The sequence below is a fragment of the Acomys russatus genome, chromosome 20 (assembly GCF_903995435.1).
Source record: "Acomys russatus chromosome 20, mAcoRus1.1, whole genome shotgun sequence".
Taxonomy (NCBI): Eukaryota; Metazoa; Chordata; class Mammalia; order Rodentia; family Muridae; genus Acomys; species Acomys russatus.
In genome coordinates, this window is record NC_067156.1 from 60522212 (window position 1) to 60542344 (window position 20133).

General features: G+C 46.2%; 1 protein-coding gene across 2 annotated transcripts in view; it reads left to right on the plus strand.

The window, feature by feature from the left end:
* Nucleotides 1-20133, plus strand: part of Myo5b (myosin VB) — a 291060-nt gene that overhangs the window by 104415 nt on the left and 166512 nt on the right. For both annotated transcript variants that reach the window (XM_051163654.1, XM_051163655.1), the window contains exon 2: nucleotides 13697-13807. In XM_051163654.1, coding sequence (XP_051019611.1) covers nucleotides 13697-13807 — 111 coding nt within the window. The remainder of the gene's footprint in view (nucleotides 1-13696; nucleotides 13808-20133) is intronic.

The following is a 20133-nucleotide window of genomic DNA, read 5'->3' on the forward strand; positions in this document are numbered from 1 at the left end:
GTGACCCGATGCCAGACATGGTGCTGCACCCGTAACATCCAACAGTGGACAGGTCTGTGAGAGAGAATCTGACCTCAGAATGCTGTGTGTGTCTGGAAGGTTTTGAGGGGATGGTGATAACAATGTTTTTGTTAAAGTAAAACTTGTTTTTGCAACAAAGACAGAAGCCTAAGACTTAGTGGGATGGCACTGGGTGGTCCTCACAGCCATAAGGCTGGTGCTAGGAGTCCTGTTCTTGACATTCTTCCATTTAAAGGACTAGCAAACATTTGTTTAGGTATAGCATCTTTTGCTTCTTGAATCTTCAGAGCTTGCACTCCTCACAGATACGATCTTGGAGTGAGAGGAACCTAGGCTGTGCAACTCTGCAGAGGGAAGTGCAGAACCGACAGGACAGACTCGTGACAGGATTTGATGCCCTGGTGTTCTTGAGCTACTCCTGTTCTGGAGAGCAGGGAAATGCATATAAGTCAATGGAGCACAATTCAAGAATGTTGCATTAAAAATAGAAGAGGAGCTGGGGGCAGCAGGAGCAAAACCCCTCCCCAGGGGAATAATATGTCAGCTGGACCCGGGAGTAACAATAGCAAGGAAAGGGGAAAAGGAAGACATGTAGTGTGTAGGAAAAACAATCTTCAGACAAGACATATGGATAGGAAAAATAGCAACAATGTTTAAAATAGGTTAGTGTGGCTCCAGTTTCTAAATAGTGAGTGTAGGAGTGACAGAGGGATGTGGTCCAGCATTGTTATACCAGATCGTTAAGTCTTACATGAAACACAGGCTGAACGTGAAGAGGTGTTTTTAAGCAATATGACACTGAAACATGGGTTGTCCCGTGCTTTCTTCTTTCTCTCTTTCTAGTTTTAGGTGATACTAGAATTGTTCCTTCTAATCCTTGCCTGGGCACTATGTATATTTAGTTTTTCCTGTTTGTTTGTAGGGCCGGTGCACTGGTAGGATGGTCAGCTACCCGAGCCTTGATTTATTAGTTACCTTTCTGTTTCTGTGATAAACACCACAACCAAGGCAGCTTTTATAGGAAGAGGAAGAGTTTATTGGGGTGCACAGTTCCAGAGGGTTAAGAGTCCTGGCAGCAAGTGGCATGGTGACAGAGGAGTGTTCACACCCTCAACTGCAGGCATGAAGCAGAAAGAGAAAACTGAACGTAGGAGAGGTTTTATTCTCAAGGCCCCTTCTCTGATGCTTCCTCAGCAAGACTGTGCCATCCAAACCAGTGGCTCTCAACCTTTCTAGTGCTGTGCCCCTTAAACACAGTTCCTCATGTTATGGTCACACCCAACCATGCAATTATTTCATTCCTAATATATAACTGTAATTTTGCTGCTGTTATGAATCATAATGTAAACATCTGCTGTGTAGGCTATCTGATATGCAGCCGCTCTGAGTAGGTCACAAGCCATAGGCTGAGAGACACTGGTCTAAACCTCCCCAGACAGCTCTACCACTACAGCGACACATTCCTCGTTCAGATCGCCACACCTGCCTACCAGGCTCTGTGTCATCCTACCAACCAGGCGTTGAATGTGGATGTGAGTGGTTGGGATGGAGAAAGAAGCAGTTTGCTGGTGTTGGGGCGGTTAATATTGCTGCTGTGAGCGGTGGCTAAGTCCCAACACAAGGCTGTTCTTCATCCCTGTATCCACAGTGAGTACAGACTCTACAAGTGCTACTCAAAGATACAGGTGGGAGAGCGGCCTTTGTGTTTCCCTGGGATACTAGATCTAGCCACTCAGAATGCATCCCAATTTAGCACCTACTTGGGACTGGAGGAAACATTGTAACTCAGGCTATATCCAGAACCTGGATAATTGAACAGCTGGCTTGTGTATCGGTTTTAAGAGCTGGAAGTGTGGTTGTTAACCTCGGGCTATGTGTCTACTTCAGCAGCCATGGACAGTGTACTATAACACTTGCCAAAAGCTCACCGGTCACTTAGAGCATTAAGGGATCTAGGAAGAAGCAAGAATTGTGTTGGAAGATGAGGGTTACTACGTTTCCTCGGGGGTCTGATCTTGCCTGGCTTCAAAGCACTTCCAGGTTGAAAGTGTTTTCCTTCTTGTAGCAGGTGTAAGGCAGTAGTGCCTCCTCCATCACAGGTCCCCAGGGGTCATTGTGTTCCTCATAGGAGAGTGTAACGCAGACCCTGGGAAGCAGCAACCTCCAAGAGGCAGTGCTCACCATCACCCGGTGGGGTTAGTGCTGCTCCGCTGAGCTGCAGGAAGGCAGCAGGCAAAGGCTTCTGCTTTGGAAGACAAACAAATGTACCCAAAAACCCCAGCCATGGCTCTTCTATGCACAGAGCAGAGGATCTTTGATTGGTTCTATCGTTTACTTTATAGCACCTCCTATTGTGGTTTTTCATTCTATTGCTTTTGGGGGGGGCAAGGTTTTACATTAAGACAAGTCACATTTTCATTTGAGCTCTTCTCATTAAGATAAGCCCTCTCCCCGAGTCCCCAACAGTGAGGTGTATAAGGGGTGCACTTCATGGCTGTTTCTGCCTTTCACTCTTTTTCTAAACTCTCCTTGGTCTCCTCCTCTTAGGCTTGGTGGAGAAGATCAGGTAGAAGGCCAGGCCATCTTTCTAGCTTAACACCCACTTTACATCTGGACACAAGAGACCATGTGTGTATTGCTTCCTCGTGCCTCTGAGGAATATTCCCTTGCTATAGAGGAACATGAGGTGGCCATGGTCATCCTAGAAAAATCTGTGGTCCATAGTGGCTCTATTTCCTGATGTGTACACTGGATAATCTCTAGAGAGAATGCTTAGGCTTCAAATATGCAGACTGTTTTACTGATAACACCTGGTCCATATTCCTTCCAAACCCACAATGGGAATCAGAGGAATCTTTTTAAGGTCTTTGGGTCATATTAACACAAAGATCAAATATCCTTGCAAGGTCCTAGCTCACTAGTCATAAGCAGTTTTGTGGCTGTGATTCAGTGTGCTTATGTGTTGGCTCAGGAGCATCTTTCTCCTGAGGTCCTGAGGATTCAGTACTGTTACTGTGCTTGCTGCCAGGGTACCCAGATTATTGGCTTCTTTTTCCTCCAAGTGTTAGACTTCTAAAATTCCAAATAAGTTTGGAAAAAACCCTGGGAAAAACTCAGAGTTGATGAAATACAATGCTTAGATAAAGAGGATTCAAAAGCTGTGTGAGTGTATCTTGGAAGGAGTGTGATGAGAACGGCAGTTCAGCAGTGTGGAGCAGCAATAAACATATGAGTGAAATAAATGTAAGGGGGATGCTCTCAGAAGCCAACTTTTAAAGACACCTTGAGAGCAGGGGCAGGATAATTGATGTCCTCAGAACCCTTTCATTGTCACTGCTAGTGGGAAGAAATTAGGTCGTGAATGTTGAAAGACTGAACTGTGTTCTCACGCTGAAACTTTGCCCATATACATTAATCTCCAAGACCTGATCTTCTAATTATAGCATTTTGCCCATGTTCAGTACCCAAATTTAATGTTCCATCGGCTGTAGAATAATTTTAAAAGTCTGTAACATAACCTCTAACAACCTACCAGATAACGGAGTCTACATTTCCTCCCAGTGTCATTCTGAGCCCCCAACACTGCTGTACTGTATTTGTTGAGCCATGGTTCCCCACCCCTGTTTTCTTCTCTCAGTAGCCACATCTCTGTTCTGCCCATGCTTGTCACTCAGTTATCCTCTCAGCCTAGAGATTTCCCACCCCCTCCCCCCCCCCCCCGGTCTTTCTGACTTAGTCCTTTTCCCATCTATAATTCAGCTTGAATCCTACTTCTTCAGTGTGGTCTTTGTTGACAAATAGAATAAGTTAGTCCTGTGATGTGAGTGCTGGAGTTGTTGAAGCCATATAGTATGGTTGAGGGGCTGTGTGTGTGTGCGCGCATGTGTACACGCGTGTGTGTGTGTGTGTTATTACCATCCTCCTCGTAGGTGTCTTGTGGACAGTTGGTTGGACTAGAATCCATGTTCAAGTTTGTGGGCCCCTGTCATTCACTAGGGAGGTGCTTTCCTCAAGGGAGCAGATCTAGGGTTTGAGTGCCCGCACAGCAACCTCAGCCACTAAGGAGTAACTGTGTACTATGTACTCTGTACACGCTAAGTCCTGGCAACAGCTCTGTGGAGCAGTTATTTCTCACTTTATAGACAAGGAAGTTGAGCTGCAGAAGTACAGAATCTCACCTGTCGATGGTAACTGGGACAAGCACCTTGCCCTTCAGATTTTTTTTTTAAACTTCCTTGTTAAAGGAAGGTTGTCAGCAACTCATCTGTGTGGGAGTTGACTTCAGCCTTCAGAATGTGGTGGCTCACTGCTGGATGCAGCTGGTATCTGGTCCCATAGTCACTATTTTAGATGTCAGTAAACATGGGTGAATGGGTGAGATTCCACTCAGTTGCTGAAACTAAGAATTTAAGAGAAAATGGAATCCCATAAGCAATGTCAGGCCAGGCATCTTCATATTTCCTAAAACAGGGGATTGCTACTGCCAGGTACCAGGTCACTTGAGAAAGTGGTGATCCGGAGATGCTAAAATACAATCACTGGTTTAATTTCTATGGATTTTGGTTTGCCCTTTCTCTATTCTCCTTCCATATTGTGTAAATCAGGAAGATATCACAGTAGATACTTGGGTCCAGCAGGCTAAATGGTGTTTGCCAGAACTCTCAGAAGAGCTGAGCTTAAATAGTTCCATTCTAAGAGGCTCAGGTTCATTTGCCCAGAAGATCTGGGGTCTCTCAGACCTAGATTGTCCTCTGTCCCTCCGGGTGAGATTGGGAAAGCCACTCCTTTGCTATTTGGCAAGTGTGTGGAATGGTTAGTTCTCCTTGTTAACTTGATTGGAGTTAGAATGAGCATGGAAACACATGTCTGAGACTGGAGAGATGGCTCAGTGGAAAGGAACACTGCCTGCTCTTTCTGAGGTCCTGAGTTCATTTCCCAGCAACCACATGGTACCTCACAACCATCTATACTGGAATCTGATGCCCTCTTCTGGCATGCAGGTGCACATGCAGAGAGAGCACTCATACATAAAATAAGCAAAAAGAAATTTTTTTTTTTTTTTTTTTTTTTTTTTTAAAGAAAGAAAAGAAAAGAGAAAAACACACTACTGGCTGGGTCCAGGAGGGTGTCTCCAGAAGGGCTCAAGTGAGGAAAGAAGATGCATCTTGAATGTAGGTGGCACCATTCCATGCGCTGGTGTTCTGAACTAGCACCAGTGTTCCTCTGTCTGGGCTTTATGACTGGATGCGATGTGACCAGCTGCCTCCCTTGCCCAGCATGATAGGCCGCACCCTCAGACCATGAGCCCAAATAATCTCTAAGTTTCATTTGTCAAGTAATTTTATCACAGCAATGATAAGAGAAGTTCAAGGCGCTGGAGAGATTGCCCAGTGGTTAATGAGCACATGTAATTGTAACTTTCGTTCTCCCAAGTCAGTTGTTGTCGCTGAAGCTTACTGCCTCTGCTAACCTAGTCTGGATCCTGGAAGCTTCTAGCTGCCATACAACCTAATCTAGGTCTAGAATGTTTTCAGCCTCTGAGACTTACTGATAAATAAACTCACTCTTTCTAGCTCCTTCTGAACTATGGCTGGCTGGCTCAACTTAGCTGTTCTGGCTCAAACGCCTCTCCAAGCTGACTGATTCAAATTGGCTTTTCTTAGCTTCTGACTGAATTTCTCTGCTTGGCCTCATGCCAACTTTGGCGATATATTCTAACCTTCTGGCTTCTCACTCCCTGGATTGTTCTGTCTTTGCCTGGGTCAAGCTTATTCTATCTTTAACCCGATTCTGTAAAACTCTCCCAGGAAAATAGCCTCTGAATTCCATGAACTGAACTGTCATGAGCTCAACTCCATGCTGCACTACCTCTCAGCTCACTGGCTCAATCCAACCACCTGAAAAGAACAGAACAGAACTGACTAGAACTCACAGATCTGCATGCCTCTGTCTCTGGAGTGCTGGGATTAAAGTTGTGTACCACCAAACCTGGACCTAAGCTTTCTTAACTGAAACCTGCTCTACACCAGGCTGGCCTTGAACTCAGAGACCTACTTGCCTCAGTATCCTGGAATTAAAGGCCTGTCTGTATTCCAACTGGATCTTGCAGACCTAGAAGGTCTTTGAATGTGATCTTTTGTCAGAGCAGCCATGTTCTGAGTTAAAATTCTTCTGCAAGCACAGGCTCTTCAAAGGACCTGAGTTTGCTCTCTAGTACTCATGTGGGTACCTTAGTTGGAAATGTTTGGCTTCTATGCTTCTTGAAGAATGCAAGCTGATTCACTCTAAGTTACCTCCCTCAATGGGCCCCAGACAGAATTTATGCCCTCTGCTGGCTACTTTTATTTCAGTAAATGCTACAGTCATTTGAGAAAATGTCCCCACAAGATTGACCTGTGGGCCAGCCTGTGGTGCATTTTCTCGACTGTTGATTATGTGGGCAGACCCAGCCCATAGTGACACTAGAAAAAAAGCAGGCTGAGCAAACCCTCCGTGATGGGTTGCTATCTGGAAGTGTAAACAAACCTTTTCCTCCCCCAATTGCTTTGGATCATGGTGTGTTAATCATAGCACTAGAAATCCAAGACACGTCCCTAAGCGAGTGTTTGTTGACTGTGTGCTCCACAGCTCTGTTAGATACTCCCTACCCCCAGCCTGGGTTAAGTGACTCTGGGTGGCATTTAGTTACAGCATGGAGCACATCAGAATTAGGTGATCTTTCTGCACTTGGGCCCCAAAATCAGACTGCTGTCAGCCTCCAAATTAAGCCATCTGCCCTCTTTCTGGCTCTTCTTGGAGAGCGCAATCCAGTCTCTTAAGCTTTAGACCAAAGGCTTCACTGTATCTGAGTTGTCAGTATGCCTGATGTGTAGCGGAGAAGCTCCCTTGGGGCTTACCTAAATGCCCTCATACTTTTTTCACATATAATTACATGACACTTTATATAAGATGCTCACCCCTGCAGGATTTGGACCGCTCCCCAGGATCAGAGAGTCTGGGTTGTGGAGTCACAGGCTAGCATCTTTGTCCTAGGTCTGCAAAACCCCTGCACGTTTAGCTCTCAGCAGCCTGGGCAGATGGTCTGTTAATGTCTTCTGCTTAAAGTAGGAGTGATAACACTGCTCTTCATGACTTGACATTAGTTACCATAGCATAAGGTTATGGAGGTAGCATCAGTAATGCTAGGCAGAGAATGCTTCAAATGCTGGCGCTGTCTTCCCTGAGGCTCACTGAAGTAGTGATTGTAATTATGGGAGTTCATTCGTCATTTGGAAAGTTAGATTTGGGCTTTTGTTTTTGTTTTGTTCTAATGTAATGCTCTGATCTACCCCCTAGAGATTTAATTATTCAAATGTGGGGCATGGCTGTTAGTGTCCTTGTGTTGTAAAGAGCTACAAATAGCTCTTATCCATCAGCCATCTCTTAGATTTTGAAATGAAAGGAACTAGATCCAATTATTGAACTTAAGGCAGTGCTTAGCTGCTTAAGGACAGAGACCTGAAGGCACTAAAATGATTGAAGTGCCAGACTTACTTTCCCAATTTGTTTTGCTATCTAGAGTCCTACCAGGACCCTGCTTTCCATACAACATTGTGGCCACTAACCTGTCTTGTAGAGCCCAGACACCTACCCACGGTGCTGCCCCATATGAAGACGTATGTACATGGAAAAATGGTGAGCTCTTGCAGACATCGTGCTCACATTTGCTTACAACTTTCTGGTGAGAGTGGCCGTAGAAGGATGTCTCTAGACACAGGACCTCTGATGCCCCTCTAGTGGCTACGCAGACAAGCCACACGGACTGCTGGGTCTCAGGTTGCTTACACAGTATGTTCATCTGGAAACCTTCCAAACCTGAGTCCTCTCCAGAGGGTGATGTAGGTAGTCTAGGGTGTTGCCTGCCTTGGGAATTAATAAGCTCCCCCCAGGGCCCAGAGCACCGTTGTCATAGGCAGCCACTCTCTAGCTGCCACTGGAGACAGAGGAAAGGAGTGAAGGCGCAGAAAACAGCTCAGTTCCAGTGGTTAACATCTGATGTAGGCATCCGTAGTTAATATACAGGGCTCCAGCCCAAGTCACCTTTTGTTTGTTAATTAGGTCAGACACACTGTTTCATCTGCTTTTCATAAAGAAGCTAAGCATTAGCAAAAGAGCGATGGTGACAGGTTCTGTAGCTCTGCAGTTAGGTTGCATGAGTGAGCTTGTCTTTTGATAGTCTGCTGTCTGTGACACAGTGAAGCTGGTAGAGGTTGGACTTGAGAAGAATTCCTCACAGGTGTGGAAAGTAAGAGACAACTCAGAAGGCGGGACATAACTCAGTGGCAAAGCACCTGTCTAGCATAGGCCAGGCACTCGGTTCTGTCCCCGGTTACACACACACACACACACACACACACACACACACACACACACACACACACACACACACACACACACACTCTTCTGTTTCTGTGTAGCTCCTAAGATGGATCAGTAGTTAAGAAGATTTACTGCTTTTGTGCAGGACAAAAATTTGATTCCTTGCTCACAACCACCTCTAGCGCCAGTTCCAGGGGTCCCATGCTCTCTTCTGACCTGTACAGGTGTCAGCACACACGTCTGGTACACATACACTCAGGCATCTATACACCCATACACATGAAGAAAAAGAGGGTTTCCTAAAAATACATATTTTTATAGCTTTCCTACAGATTACTAATGAGGACATGTGACAAGAGAGGATTTGTGTACAAGATGGTGATCATACCCTCTGCAGTACAACAGTGGGTGGATGGGAGGCTTTGGGGGAGGGTTTCTGTTTGGCTTTTATATTTTTTTTGAAATGTTATATAATTTCCCTACTTTCTTTTTTTCTCTAACCCTTGGCTGTGCACCCTCCGGCTTTCAAATTCATGGTCTCTTTAGTTATTGTTACACACACACACAAATACAACCTGATCAGATTATCATGTCATCTGTGTGTATCTGACCTCAGGGCTGACCACCTGATATTAACTAACCAATTGTATGGTTCTTTCCTGCGGAAGATTGTTTCCCCTTTCCCTTGGGAGATTGCATGGCTCCTCTCAGGGAGGTGGCTTTTTAGGTTAGTTCCGGCTCAGGCCCTCTGGGTCTTGTATCTAAAGTGCTTGATGTTTCAGCAATAGGGACTTCCCTTTCATCTCTCGGGGGACAATCAAGCGAGGTAGCCCATAATATTTTGGGAATCTCTTGAACAACTCTGACCACTCAAGAGGTGGATTCTCGTGCTTGGTGTTGGGATTTCTGTTAGATAGTCTATAGCTCTTGGAGGTAGCATTGTCAGCTCACATGGAAAGATTTCATTTACAGTGTGTATATATATATATATATACACAGACATATATATATGCATATATATGTATATGTGTATTACATGTAATTTTAGATAAGTAGATGATAGCATGCCTTCTTATAACTTTTTCATACACCCTTACTATATCTCCTTGCTTTGACCTTTTCCGTCTTCAAATCAACTGTCCCCTGCCACTCCCCTCCCTACTGCTCCCCCTGACAGGGTCTCTCTTTACTTTTCTGGTTTCTCCGTTTACCCCAGATTTTATTCTCACATTCTTTCAAATGAGAGGAAGTGAGCGGACTATAAAAGGGGTAAAAGGCACAGGAAGGCCACCCTACAGACGCAGCCAGCTTGCGTTCATGCCCAGTGCACTCCCTCCGTCTAGCAGGGCAGCGTTTACATCACTCTGAGAGGAAATGTCTCCTTCAAATCTTTTCCTCCCCCAAACTCCCATCACAGCTGGCTATCTTCCCTTCTCAAGCCTTTGCACGTTACCATGGCACTTATCTCTCCCTTTTCAATTTGTCTATCTCCTCTTCTGCTGTTTATTTTGTGCACATAATACTTTGTGCACATTTCAGAGAATGCATCATCTTAACTCATGTGACCAAGCTGGGGCGGGGCGTTAACTGCAAAGCTAGACTGCAAAGCTGGATTAGCACTAGCCTGCCTTTTGAACATCTTGGAAATTGCCGACCTTGCGTGCTAAGTATGATGTTGGGTGAACGACCCTGCTTAGTAATTTGTAGGAGGTTCAAGTGGAAAACCCACAGAGGCTAAATAAAAGGGGTAGGAGGCATGGGGGGTGGGGGCCAGCCCACAGATGCAGCCAGCCTGCGGTCAAAACAGAGGAGAAATGTTGTTCTGCATCAGCAGTGAGCTGCAGAAGTGTCAAGGCTTCCTTCCACACAGGTTGTTGTTAGAGGAGCCTGAAGCACATGGCACAGAGCGGGCACAGGCCAGGTGTCAAGTGTTTACTGGAGTTGAGCCTGAAGTTTGCTTAATAGGATCTGAATATGCAATGTCTTTCTAAAAGTCACATGAGGATGTAGCTGCCCAATTCTCCTTTCTCAGCCGGCATTGTCTCCACTGCCCTTCCTTGTCTCTTCTGCACAACCGAGTAACTGTTATCCTCCTTGGGACTTGCCACGTCACCCCTTCAACCGTACTTTGACGGGCCTCACCTGCCCTACTAGTTAGGTTCCCAAACCTCGGGGAATAGATGTCCATATCCGTAGATGATGGCGGTAGTGCTCGGGGCAATGTGTTTGAAGTAAAAGCAGGTTCCCCTAGAAGACATAGTCCATTCTTGGTCAGTGAGCACATCTGGATGTGCTGGAGTCTGAGGATGCGGAGTGCTCAGTAGTGTAGCTGGAAGATCTTGCAATGATGAGATGAAAAGCACTTGAAGGAAATGACTGTGAAGCCAGAAAGAAAGCTAATCAGAGGCAGGTTTAGTGTGGCAGCTCGAGGGCCGACTCGGCGATGACAGTGCTGAGTGAAAAAGTGTTGGACTTGGGACTCTGTCCATATCCGTATATGAGGAGTGGTCGGTCTGGCTCAAGGAAACAGTAAGTACAGAGTTGACATGCCTTTCTGTCAAAGCCTTAAAATACATATTTTAGGCATTGGGCCATAGGACTCCTGATAGCTCAGCCACTGAAGTGTGAAAGCAGTCAGATAATATGTAAATGAACAAGCACGTCTGTGTTCCAAAATAACATAGCTGTAGACAACAAATTAACCTTTCATAAGATGTTTCGTGTTATTTAACTATCAGTCTTTTGATCCTCTTGTTTGAGAGCTTAAAGGCAGTTCTTAACTCATGGGTCACACACAGCTGGCACGGCGCCGGGTTTGGCCTATGGTTTGCTGATGCCTCTGCAGCAGCAAGGATGTGAGAACATGTTGTCAGGGCAGATGTTAGTGCACGGCTGTGCGGGTATTGATTGAGTGGATCTGAATAGAGGCTGAGGTTCTGAATTTCCAGCACGGTTGGCTGGCAAGGACACTAAAGCTCTCACAAGGAGGAGAAAGGAGCCAAATAGAGAACCCTTAGAGCCCCGCTGTGCCCTGGTGCTCGGAAGATACAGAGGTGATGGCTTCCTGTCCATGGAGCGCTTCTAGCCTGTTCATCAAGCAAAGAGATACATAGGAAGGGTGATAAACTCACCCAGAGTAGGAGTTAAATGGAGGGAGCCATGAGGTCATGAGTTCTCTGCAGTTCTCAGTGAAGTGAGCGGCTACAGAGACAGCCGACTGAGGCCACAGGAGTCGCTGGCTGAGCTGAGACCCTGCCCGGTGGCTTATCGCCTCCACTCAGTTCCTCCTGGACTATCTCCGCTCTTCTCAGCTGTTTCTCACGTGTGTCCTTTGTGGGTCCTGCCCGACATAAGGCTTGTCTTGACTAAGAGTTTTGAGTATACTGTTGGTGGGAATGCAGTGACCAGATGTCAGTGTGGCTGAGGGGAGGCCACTGACTGGCAGCTGGCTAGATGGTGGCCGTAAAGAGCAGTGGAGACGCTAAGTGAAAACACTGGAGGGACAAAGGAAAGATGGTGGCGGAGGAGGAAAAAGGCTGTTTCCTCCACATTGCTCACAAACTGAGAGACGCTGGTCCTGTGCAGTGTTCTTCTAAGCTGCACTGCATTGTAACGTACGGTAGTACGCTCTGTTGTTCTGTAAACACACAGTAAGGTGGGCCTGGAGCCAAAGAGAATATGAGTATGTCAGTCGGGCTCTTTGTTAAGTTATAAAGAAATGACTAGTGGTCAACCCTGCCTTGGGATGTCGAGGATGTACTTGCTTTCTTCTAGTTCATGTTCTGGTCCTGTCACGGTAAGACTTTGCTCAGTGGCGAATTAGGGACAAATGGAGCAGCAGTCAGGATCTTGGTTTTATAAAAGGATGGTGTATTCTAGGAGAAAAATGTGGGCTTAAAAAAAAAAAAAAAAAAAAGGCAGGACCCAAAGAAAAGCCAGCTGGTATATACAGCAGCTGACTGGCTATGAGGTGACATGTGAGTTATGCTGACCCAGGCACATGGTTCACCTTTTGGGAAAAGTGGCCGTTTAAGTTCAATAAGACTATTATATGACATGACAACAACGTAGTGTGTATACAGATGCTTCTGAAACAAACAGACTCTGTAGAAATCTCTTATCTGAGCAGTGTGTCTGGCATCTAAGTAGAGTGTGAGATCAGGAAGTGGTGGCAGTGGTTCTGGATGCTTCCATTCTGTGTGCTAAATGCTTGATTCGTGGTTAGTCCCCCACCCCCACCCCTACTGGAACTGTCGTGTCACCCCAGGTCCTGATTGACTTGATCTGAGGTTAACCTGCACTTACAGGCTGCAAAGCTCTCTGCATATCCTAACATCTAACCAGGGCTGAGAATATGGTGAATAATCACTGCAGGTTGTGCCTTATGTCATCACTTAACAAGAGTGGCTATGTCCATCCCTGCCAGGGCGACACCAGGCAGAATGACATCATTTACAGGGCATTGCTAGAGAGACTGAGAATCTTGTAACGTGTGTGCCTTAAAGAATACATGAGTAACTGTTGGTGGCGGATGACTCGCGGTGCTTGTGTTGCTTGCTTTGGGTGGCAGGGACAGGCCCAACAGAAGTGACTTTAGTAAGGGAAGATATGTTTTGGCTCACGGTTTTAGAGAGCTCAGTCATCATGGCAAAGCAGCTGAGATCACAGCAGCAGGAGTGTGCTTGAGGCTGTGAACATTGAGGTGGGCCACAGAGCAAGAAGAAAATGGCTGGCTCGGGAGTGGGGCAGGTCATACTTCCAGCTAGACCTAACCTTCTAAGGGGCCCATGGCCCCCTGGTTTAGCAGCACTAGGGCCCCACATCATTTAGAAAATGAACCTGCAGGAGACATTTTGGATTCATTCCATTAGCAGCATGCCTTTGCCTTGTTGGCCCCTTCCACTGAACCTAGAATATCAGAACCCCGTAAGCCGAACTCCGAAGCTTTGCCACGCCCGCCTGTGTTTGGCCAGGATTGTTTTATTGATTATAACGTGCTCCATCACTCTGACTGCTGTTTTGTGTCTCCCTTTAAGAGGGTGGTGTAGAACCCTCATGGTTAGAGCTAAGCCCATTGCTTGGCTGTCTCCCTGGCAGAATTTTAATTACATTGTCATATTCTCTTAAGATTGCGAGGGTGCCGTTTTAAATTAATCCTATGAAATTTTTATTATTTATAATATGGGGTCATCTTGCGTCTTTAAAACTCATGCACGCGGCTGTAGAGTGATTTTCCGACAACCCCTTTATAGATGCTGACCCCTGCTCCGAGGTTTGGATGCTTGGTGTCTAAGTCTTTTCCTTCTCTTCCTTCCAGTACACCAGGGTCTGGATCCCTGACCCAGATGAAGTGTGGTGCTCAGCAGAACTAACCAAGGACTACAAGGAGGGAGATAAGAGCCTGCAGCTCAGACTGGAAGATGACACAGTAAGTGCTGGCCCTCAGGGTGGGGACCCAGGATACATCCTGTGTGGGTCTGGTGGCATATTGTGGCCTTAGGTTTGCCTGCCCATTGGAGCTTCTACAGTCCAAATTCTTGTCACTGTTGGTGACAGTGTATGTGTAAGTGCTAGCTTGTTCTGTGAATGCCACGTAAGAAATAAGTGCCTGCTTAGCTTAGCAACTGGGAGTCCCCTGGTAGCTGAGACAAGAGTCTTTACATTGGAGTGGGGATAACAGGTCTGCTGTGTGCTGAGGCAGCAGCAGGAGGCCACAACCCCCAGGAATACAATAGGTGGTGCGAGCCGGGGCCAGGAGTGAGGGATGTTCATGCAGGACATGCATGTGCCCAACACCCAACACCACAGGGTTGCATTGCACATGGACAAGTGAAGGAAGGAAAACCAGTGAAACCTGGGGCCCAGGTGGCCGGAGACTGGCGTGACAGGCAGCCATTTTATACAAAGCTACACAGGGAGGCTGGTTTGAAATAAGTGGCAGGGATGACATGAAGAACTGGCTTAGAGACAGATAGGTAGGTAGGCCGCAGAGCAGGTGTAGAGTGGATGGAAGGTTTGTGTTTGGCAAACTCCGGTGCCTGGAATGCCCGTGTTGTGTCCTTCCCTTGTGAATTAACTGCCTTGCTGCTGCTGTTCATTCTTCGAAGCATTTTATTCTGTTTCGCACTCCAAATGGCTGGTTGAACAACCTGTTTTTTGAACATTCTCCACCCACCAATCCGTTCTGTCTGAGCTCAGGTGTGTCACTTTGAGGGTGACACTGGGCCAGGTGAATTTGAGTTGGTTGGTGTGTCACTCTCTCCTTCACCTTCTAGCTGACAGGCTTGCGTAGTCTAGTCCTCTCTTGGTTTTGAGGGAGAAACAAAACTGTCAGCAGATGGAGTCTTGTTTACCATGTTGAATAACTTCCCACCCCACACCCGAAACAAAATGAAATTAGTCCGCCCACTTGAATGGAGTGCCTTCTATTCCAACAGATTTCGTTTCGGTTGGTCTCTTCAAGTGGGTGGGTGTTTTAAAAGCTGCCCAGGCAGTGAGGAATGATCTGTCATGTTGCTAAAACAGCAGACGCCGGTGTCCCTGGCTGCACACAGAAGTGGCTCTGCATGATCAGTCCTGGCAGCTGCCCATGGGCCCATCTCTTCCTCTCTGGCTGTGGGACTGGTCACTGTGGAACTAGAGGGAAGCCCAGGGCTAGAAGTCACAATAGGCTCTGAGCAGAGTCTCTCTCTGCTGCCCGTGGGTCATGGCTGCCTTGAAGCTGGCCCTGAGAGTCCCTGGGCACTGTACACTTGAAGTATGGCCACAGATACCACATGGCTGGATGCAGCATGCTTGAAGACCATTTACTGTAAAGCTGTCCTGCAGTACCACGCTGTTAGACCTCCTAGCGCCAGAGGAAAATGCTGTTGGATTTAATGCAGAAGCAAAGAGCAAAGCAGGCAGGTCAGATTTTCTGCTAGAAAGGCTGCATTCCAGCCCTGGGCTCATAGCAGGACTGTGTACTTTGCTGCCAACAGCCTCCTCCGGCTTCTCACGGTTCATCTAAGATGCCCCTCCCACTTTTGCTCAGTTATTTCTTCTAGTAAAACATGCACTATAAATGTAGCTATGTGGTTCATTTTTGAGCGGACAATTCTGTGTCATTTGCACTAGAGCAGCTGTCATCATGTTCCTTCTCCATGTAGCAAAACTGGAGAGCCCCCCCCCCCACATACCCCCCCACACCCCCAGCACTGACCACAGTCCTTTCACTGCCTGCCACTATGTTACCTTCTGCCACAGACTGCACAGGGTTCTTCATATAAGTAGAATTGTGCAGGCTTGGTGCTTTTTCCACTGGCCTATGTTTCTGCTGTGCAGCCAGGGAAAAGATGGTGGCTTCTCTGGAGAAAAGGAGAGTGTCATCTGTTTTGTTTTTGTTTTTTTGTTTTGTTTTTTGCCTGCAAACTTCAAGATTCTCCCTAGAGCCAAGGCAAGCATAACATGTTTTTGTGCTGATACTTAGCCTGGTTCTCTGGCGCTGGGCCTTTCATGGATGCTAACCTCGGATTGTATGAGTGCAGCCTCTCTGGCCTAAAGTGCAGCTTTGACCAGAGCAGAGCTCAGTGCTATCAAGTGCTCTCTCCTGGTCCCCACCTCCCTTGCAAACTGCTCCACTACTGCCCTCTACTGGCAGAGGACTTCCTGTTTCTGAACTTTTCTTGTGCTGTTTTCCAACTAAGTTTGCATGAAGTGCCTAGCAGCCATAGTGAGCACTTCCTGGGTGCGCGTCTGTGAGTGGGTGCAGTGGAGAAATGAGACTGGCAACGAGTGACAGGCTCTCCCTGTACTGTGGTGCATCTCAGCCTAACCAAGTGTGTGGGCCTGGGGTGAAAGCATGAAACCCTGCGGCTGTAACCCTGCACATGCCCTGTACTGGGAGTGATTTAAATCTATGTAGCACTTTTGTCATCTTGAATATTTAAATAACTATGCAAAGAATCAATCTGTTTGCAGCCCTGTTCAGCCTCTACCCCACTGCCAGCACAAGGAAGCGGTGTCTTTGCTGTAGGCGCGCTGTAGCCTTGCCTCTGTAGGAGTACACTGAAGAGGCTTGTTCTGTATGGCAAACTTTTCTTCATATGTTGTGTAGTAGGCTTACAAATATTTAGTGAATCCCTCCGAGGCCAGGATTAGCTGTGAGAGTTGGCCTCTGGTAGCAGTATTAAATTCAAGTTCCTGTTGTCAACGGGGGGAGAAAAATCTATTCTTAAGACACCGCAAGCTGAAGAATCTGTGGTGCTGACTTTGCAATTCCTACCTCCCTTCTGCTGTGCTGGGCATTTCACTCCTTATCAATTTTCTGTGACCAATACCACTTACTTATCTGTGGATCTTTCCCCCCCACCCCAGAAAGTCATATGTGATCATCTCTTGCTGTGTGGCAAGGTCTTCTGAGAGAAGACCCATTGTCCTGGGATGGGGAGGCACTGGGCTGAGGGAAGGCTTTCCAGTTTGAAAATCAAAGGACAGGACAGGATGAGGGCTCCAGGAGGGAGGTCTGGCAGAGCCACTGGAAACCACTAACTAAGCGGATGACAAAGGCCAATGCACCACGAAGGCCTGACCACTACTGTTAGGAAGCTCCTCGAACTTTAGGAAGGCTTGTTAAGAAGGAAGTTAGTTGAGAAACACTTAAAGAAATGCTCAATGTTTGTAGTCACCAGGGAAATACAAATCAAAACGACTCTGAGATTCCATCTTACACCCATCAGAATGGCTAAGATCAAAAATTCAAGTGACGCCACATGCTGGAGAGGATGTGGAGAGAGAGGAACACTTCTTCATTGCTGGTGGGAATGCAAACTAGTACAACCACTTTAGAAATCTATCTGGCGCTATCTCAGAAAACTGAAAATAAGGCTTCCTCAAGATCCAGCTATTCCACTCCTTGGAATATACCCAGAAGATTCCCCAGCACACAAGGACATATACTTAACCCCGTTCATAGCGGCCTTATTCATAATAGCCAGAACATGGAAACAGCCTAAGTGTCCCTCAGTAGAAGAATGAATAAAGAAACTGTGGTACATTTACACTATGGAATACTACTCAACTATCAAAAACAAGGAATTCCCGAAATTTGTGGACAAATGAATTGAACTAGAAATGATCATAATGCGTGAGTTAACCCAGAAGCAGAAAGACTCAAATGGTATATACTCACTTATATCTGGACACTAACCCAAGGGGCATGTCCCATGAAAGTCTTCACTTATCAGGAAAGTGGGACAGAGGGGAGGACATCCTATTAGGACTCCAGGTGAGAGAAGTATGGGAAGATGGGGAAATAGAAGGATCCAGAGGGTCCTAGAAACCTACAAGAAGAACATTATGATGGGCGGATTTGGACCCAAGGGTTCTGCTCAAAGTATGGCACCAGCCAAGGACAATACGTGCAGTAAACTTCGAACCCCGAACCAGATCTAGCCAATGGACAGGACAGTATCCACAGTTGAGTGGAGAGTTGGGGACTGACTTTCATATGAACTCGGGTGCACCATATTTGACCACGTCCTCTTGATGGGGAGGCCTGGTGGCACACAGGGGAAGGATAGCAGACTACCAGTAAGAGACTTGATACCCTATGAGCATATACAGGGGAAGGAGGCCCCCCCCCAGTCACAGTCATAGGGTAGGGGAGTATGGAGTAAGCGGGAGGGAGGGAGGAATGGGAGGATACAATGGATGGGATAACATTTGAGATCTAATATGAATGAATTAATAATAAAAAAAAGTTTATGTAAAAAAAAAAAAAAGAAAAGAAAGAAAAAAGGAGGGAAGTTAGTGCCCTTGACCGGCAGCTCTGCTCTACATTTGTTCTCTGCCACAAGTTCCTGCCTTCCTTTAGGCTAAAAAGGAATAGAGTCTATTGATCATGACTAAAATCTCCAAACTCTGTAGCTCAAATAAGCTGCTCCTCTTCAGAAGCTGGAGATTTGGGATATGTTATTCTGAAAACGTATAGCTACCAACTCCAGAATTTAATGAGCCGAAAGTGAACCTTTAGCACTGCCTGTTTTCTTTGTTCCCACCTTCTGTAATATTTGTAGCATCTGCATGTGGATATAGTTGACTATATGGAGGAAGCTTGCTATGTAGGTTTCAAGGACAGAAAAGGGACATTGATAAATGTGGGGGGGGGGGCGGGGAATTCTCAACAGGCCAGGCATCAGGGTGCGTGCCTTCACTCCCAGCACTGAGAGGCAGAGTCAGGTGGATCTGTGAGTTTGAGGACAGCTAGGGCATGTAAAGACTCTATCTCCAAAGGAGTTTGGACAGGGGCGAGAATCCAACAGAACATGTCACACACACAAAAGTCACACTAACAGAGATAATGATGCATTTTGGAGGCGTCATTCTAGACAGAGTTGTGGAGTATGAAAGAATTCATTCTTCAACACTTTTTAAAACAGTACCCTGGGGTCCTCTGGCAGCCATCCTGCCAGCCATCCAGATTGATCCCTGCTGCTTCCCACCCTAACCCGCATCACCGTCCTGCGTCTTTGTCTTGGCTCGCTGGTGGGGTTATCTTGTTGGGCCTTGGGGCGAGGGCGAGCATATTAAAGCAGGGTTCTCAGCGCGTGTTGCCTGCTGTTCTGTAGAGAGATGGCAGCGGCCTCCCCACGTGTAGTGGGCTGCCCTCACTCCCATGAGGGTCTTGACAGTACCTGCAGGTCCTGGTTTATGTGATGGGAGACTGCCAGTGCTGTGGGCTTGCTTTCTCTGAGGCAAAGGCCTTGGAAGACTAACTTTGAACTTGGAATCATGCTGTCTCTGTCTTCTGAAGAGTGTTGAGATCACAGACGCACTCCCCACACTACACCTAAACGGGCTAAATCTGAAGTCTTTTGTAACTGGTTAGTAGTTCTTATTTTGCATTTTGTATTTGTTTCTTGAATCCACTTTTCTGTTGGGGTGGTCTCTTCTTGACTTTTGTCATATGATATAGAAACCTGTTCCCTATTCAGTTTGTCTTTGTAAACGGTATGCTTTGTGGCTGTTTTGAAGTTATTTACAGTTAAAGCTTGTATGCACTTGCTACATGTTTCTGGCTTTTGTGTCCTTCTAAAGGTCTTATCCCTAAAAACTTAAAATGTTTGCTCATCTTTCCTTTTATTGTGGGGGGGGCATGGCTTTAATTTTCTCTTGGCACCACTTATAATTTGTGTTAAATCAAGAGTAGAACTGTGGCTTAGTTTTTTTTCTTTTTTACCCTAAACATATTTCTAATTTATTTACCAATGTTAAATGAAATACTTTTTTTTACCCATTTATTTAATTGCAATTTTAGTGTAATATACAAATCCCTGTATGTGCTTGTCTTTCAGTTCTTTTGTTATATTCATTTATAGCTAATTGTAGTTCGAATAGCCATAATATTTTAATTAGTGGCTTTTCACCATACCTTATACTTGGTCACACAGATCCTGCTGAAGGTGGAGCTCTGGTGTATTTTCTTGAGACTGATGAGCTGGACATGGCAATGTGCACCCATAATGCTAATGCCTGGAAGGCTGAAGCAGAAGGGTGGTGAGGAGTACAGACTACCCTCATGCACACAGTGCGTTAAAAGGCAGCCTGGGCTCCATGGAGCGATTTCTTAAAAAGAGGAGGAGGAAAGAAAGACTCCAAAGCATGTGTACACACTGAACACATTCAAACAAGCAGGAATTTAGATGGAAAGTTTAATGTCTGCATACATGTATGTGAACATGCATACATATATTTATGTTTCTTTTCTTTCACATT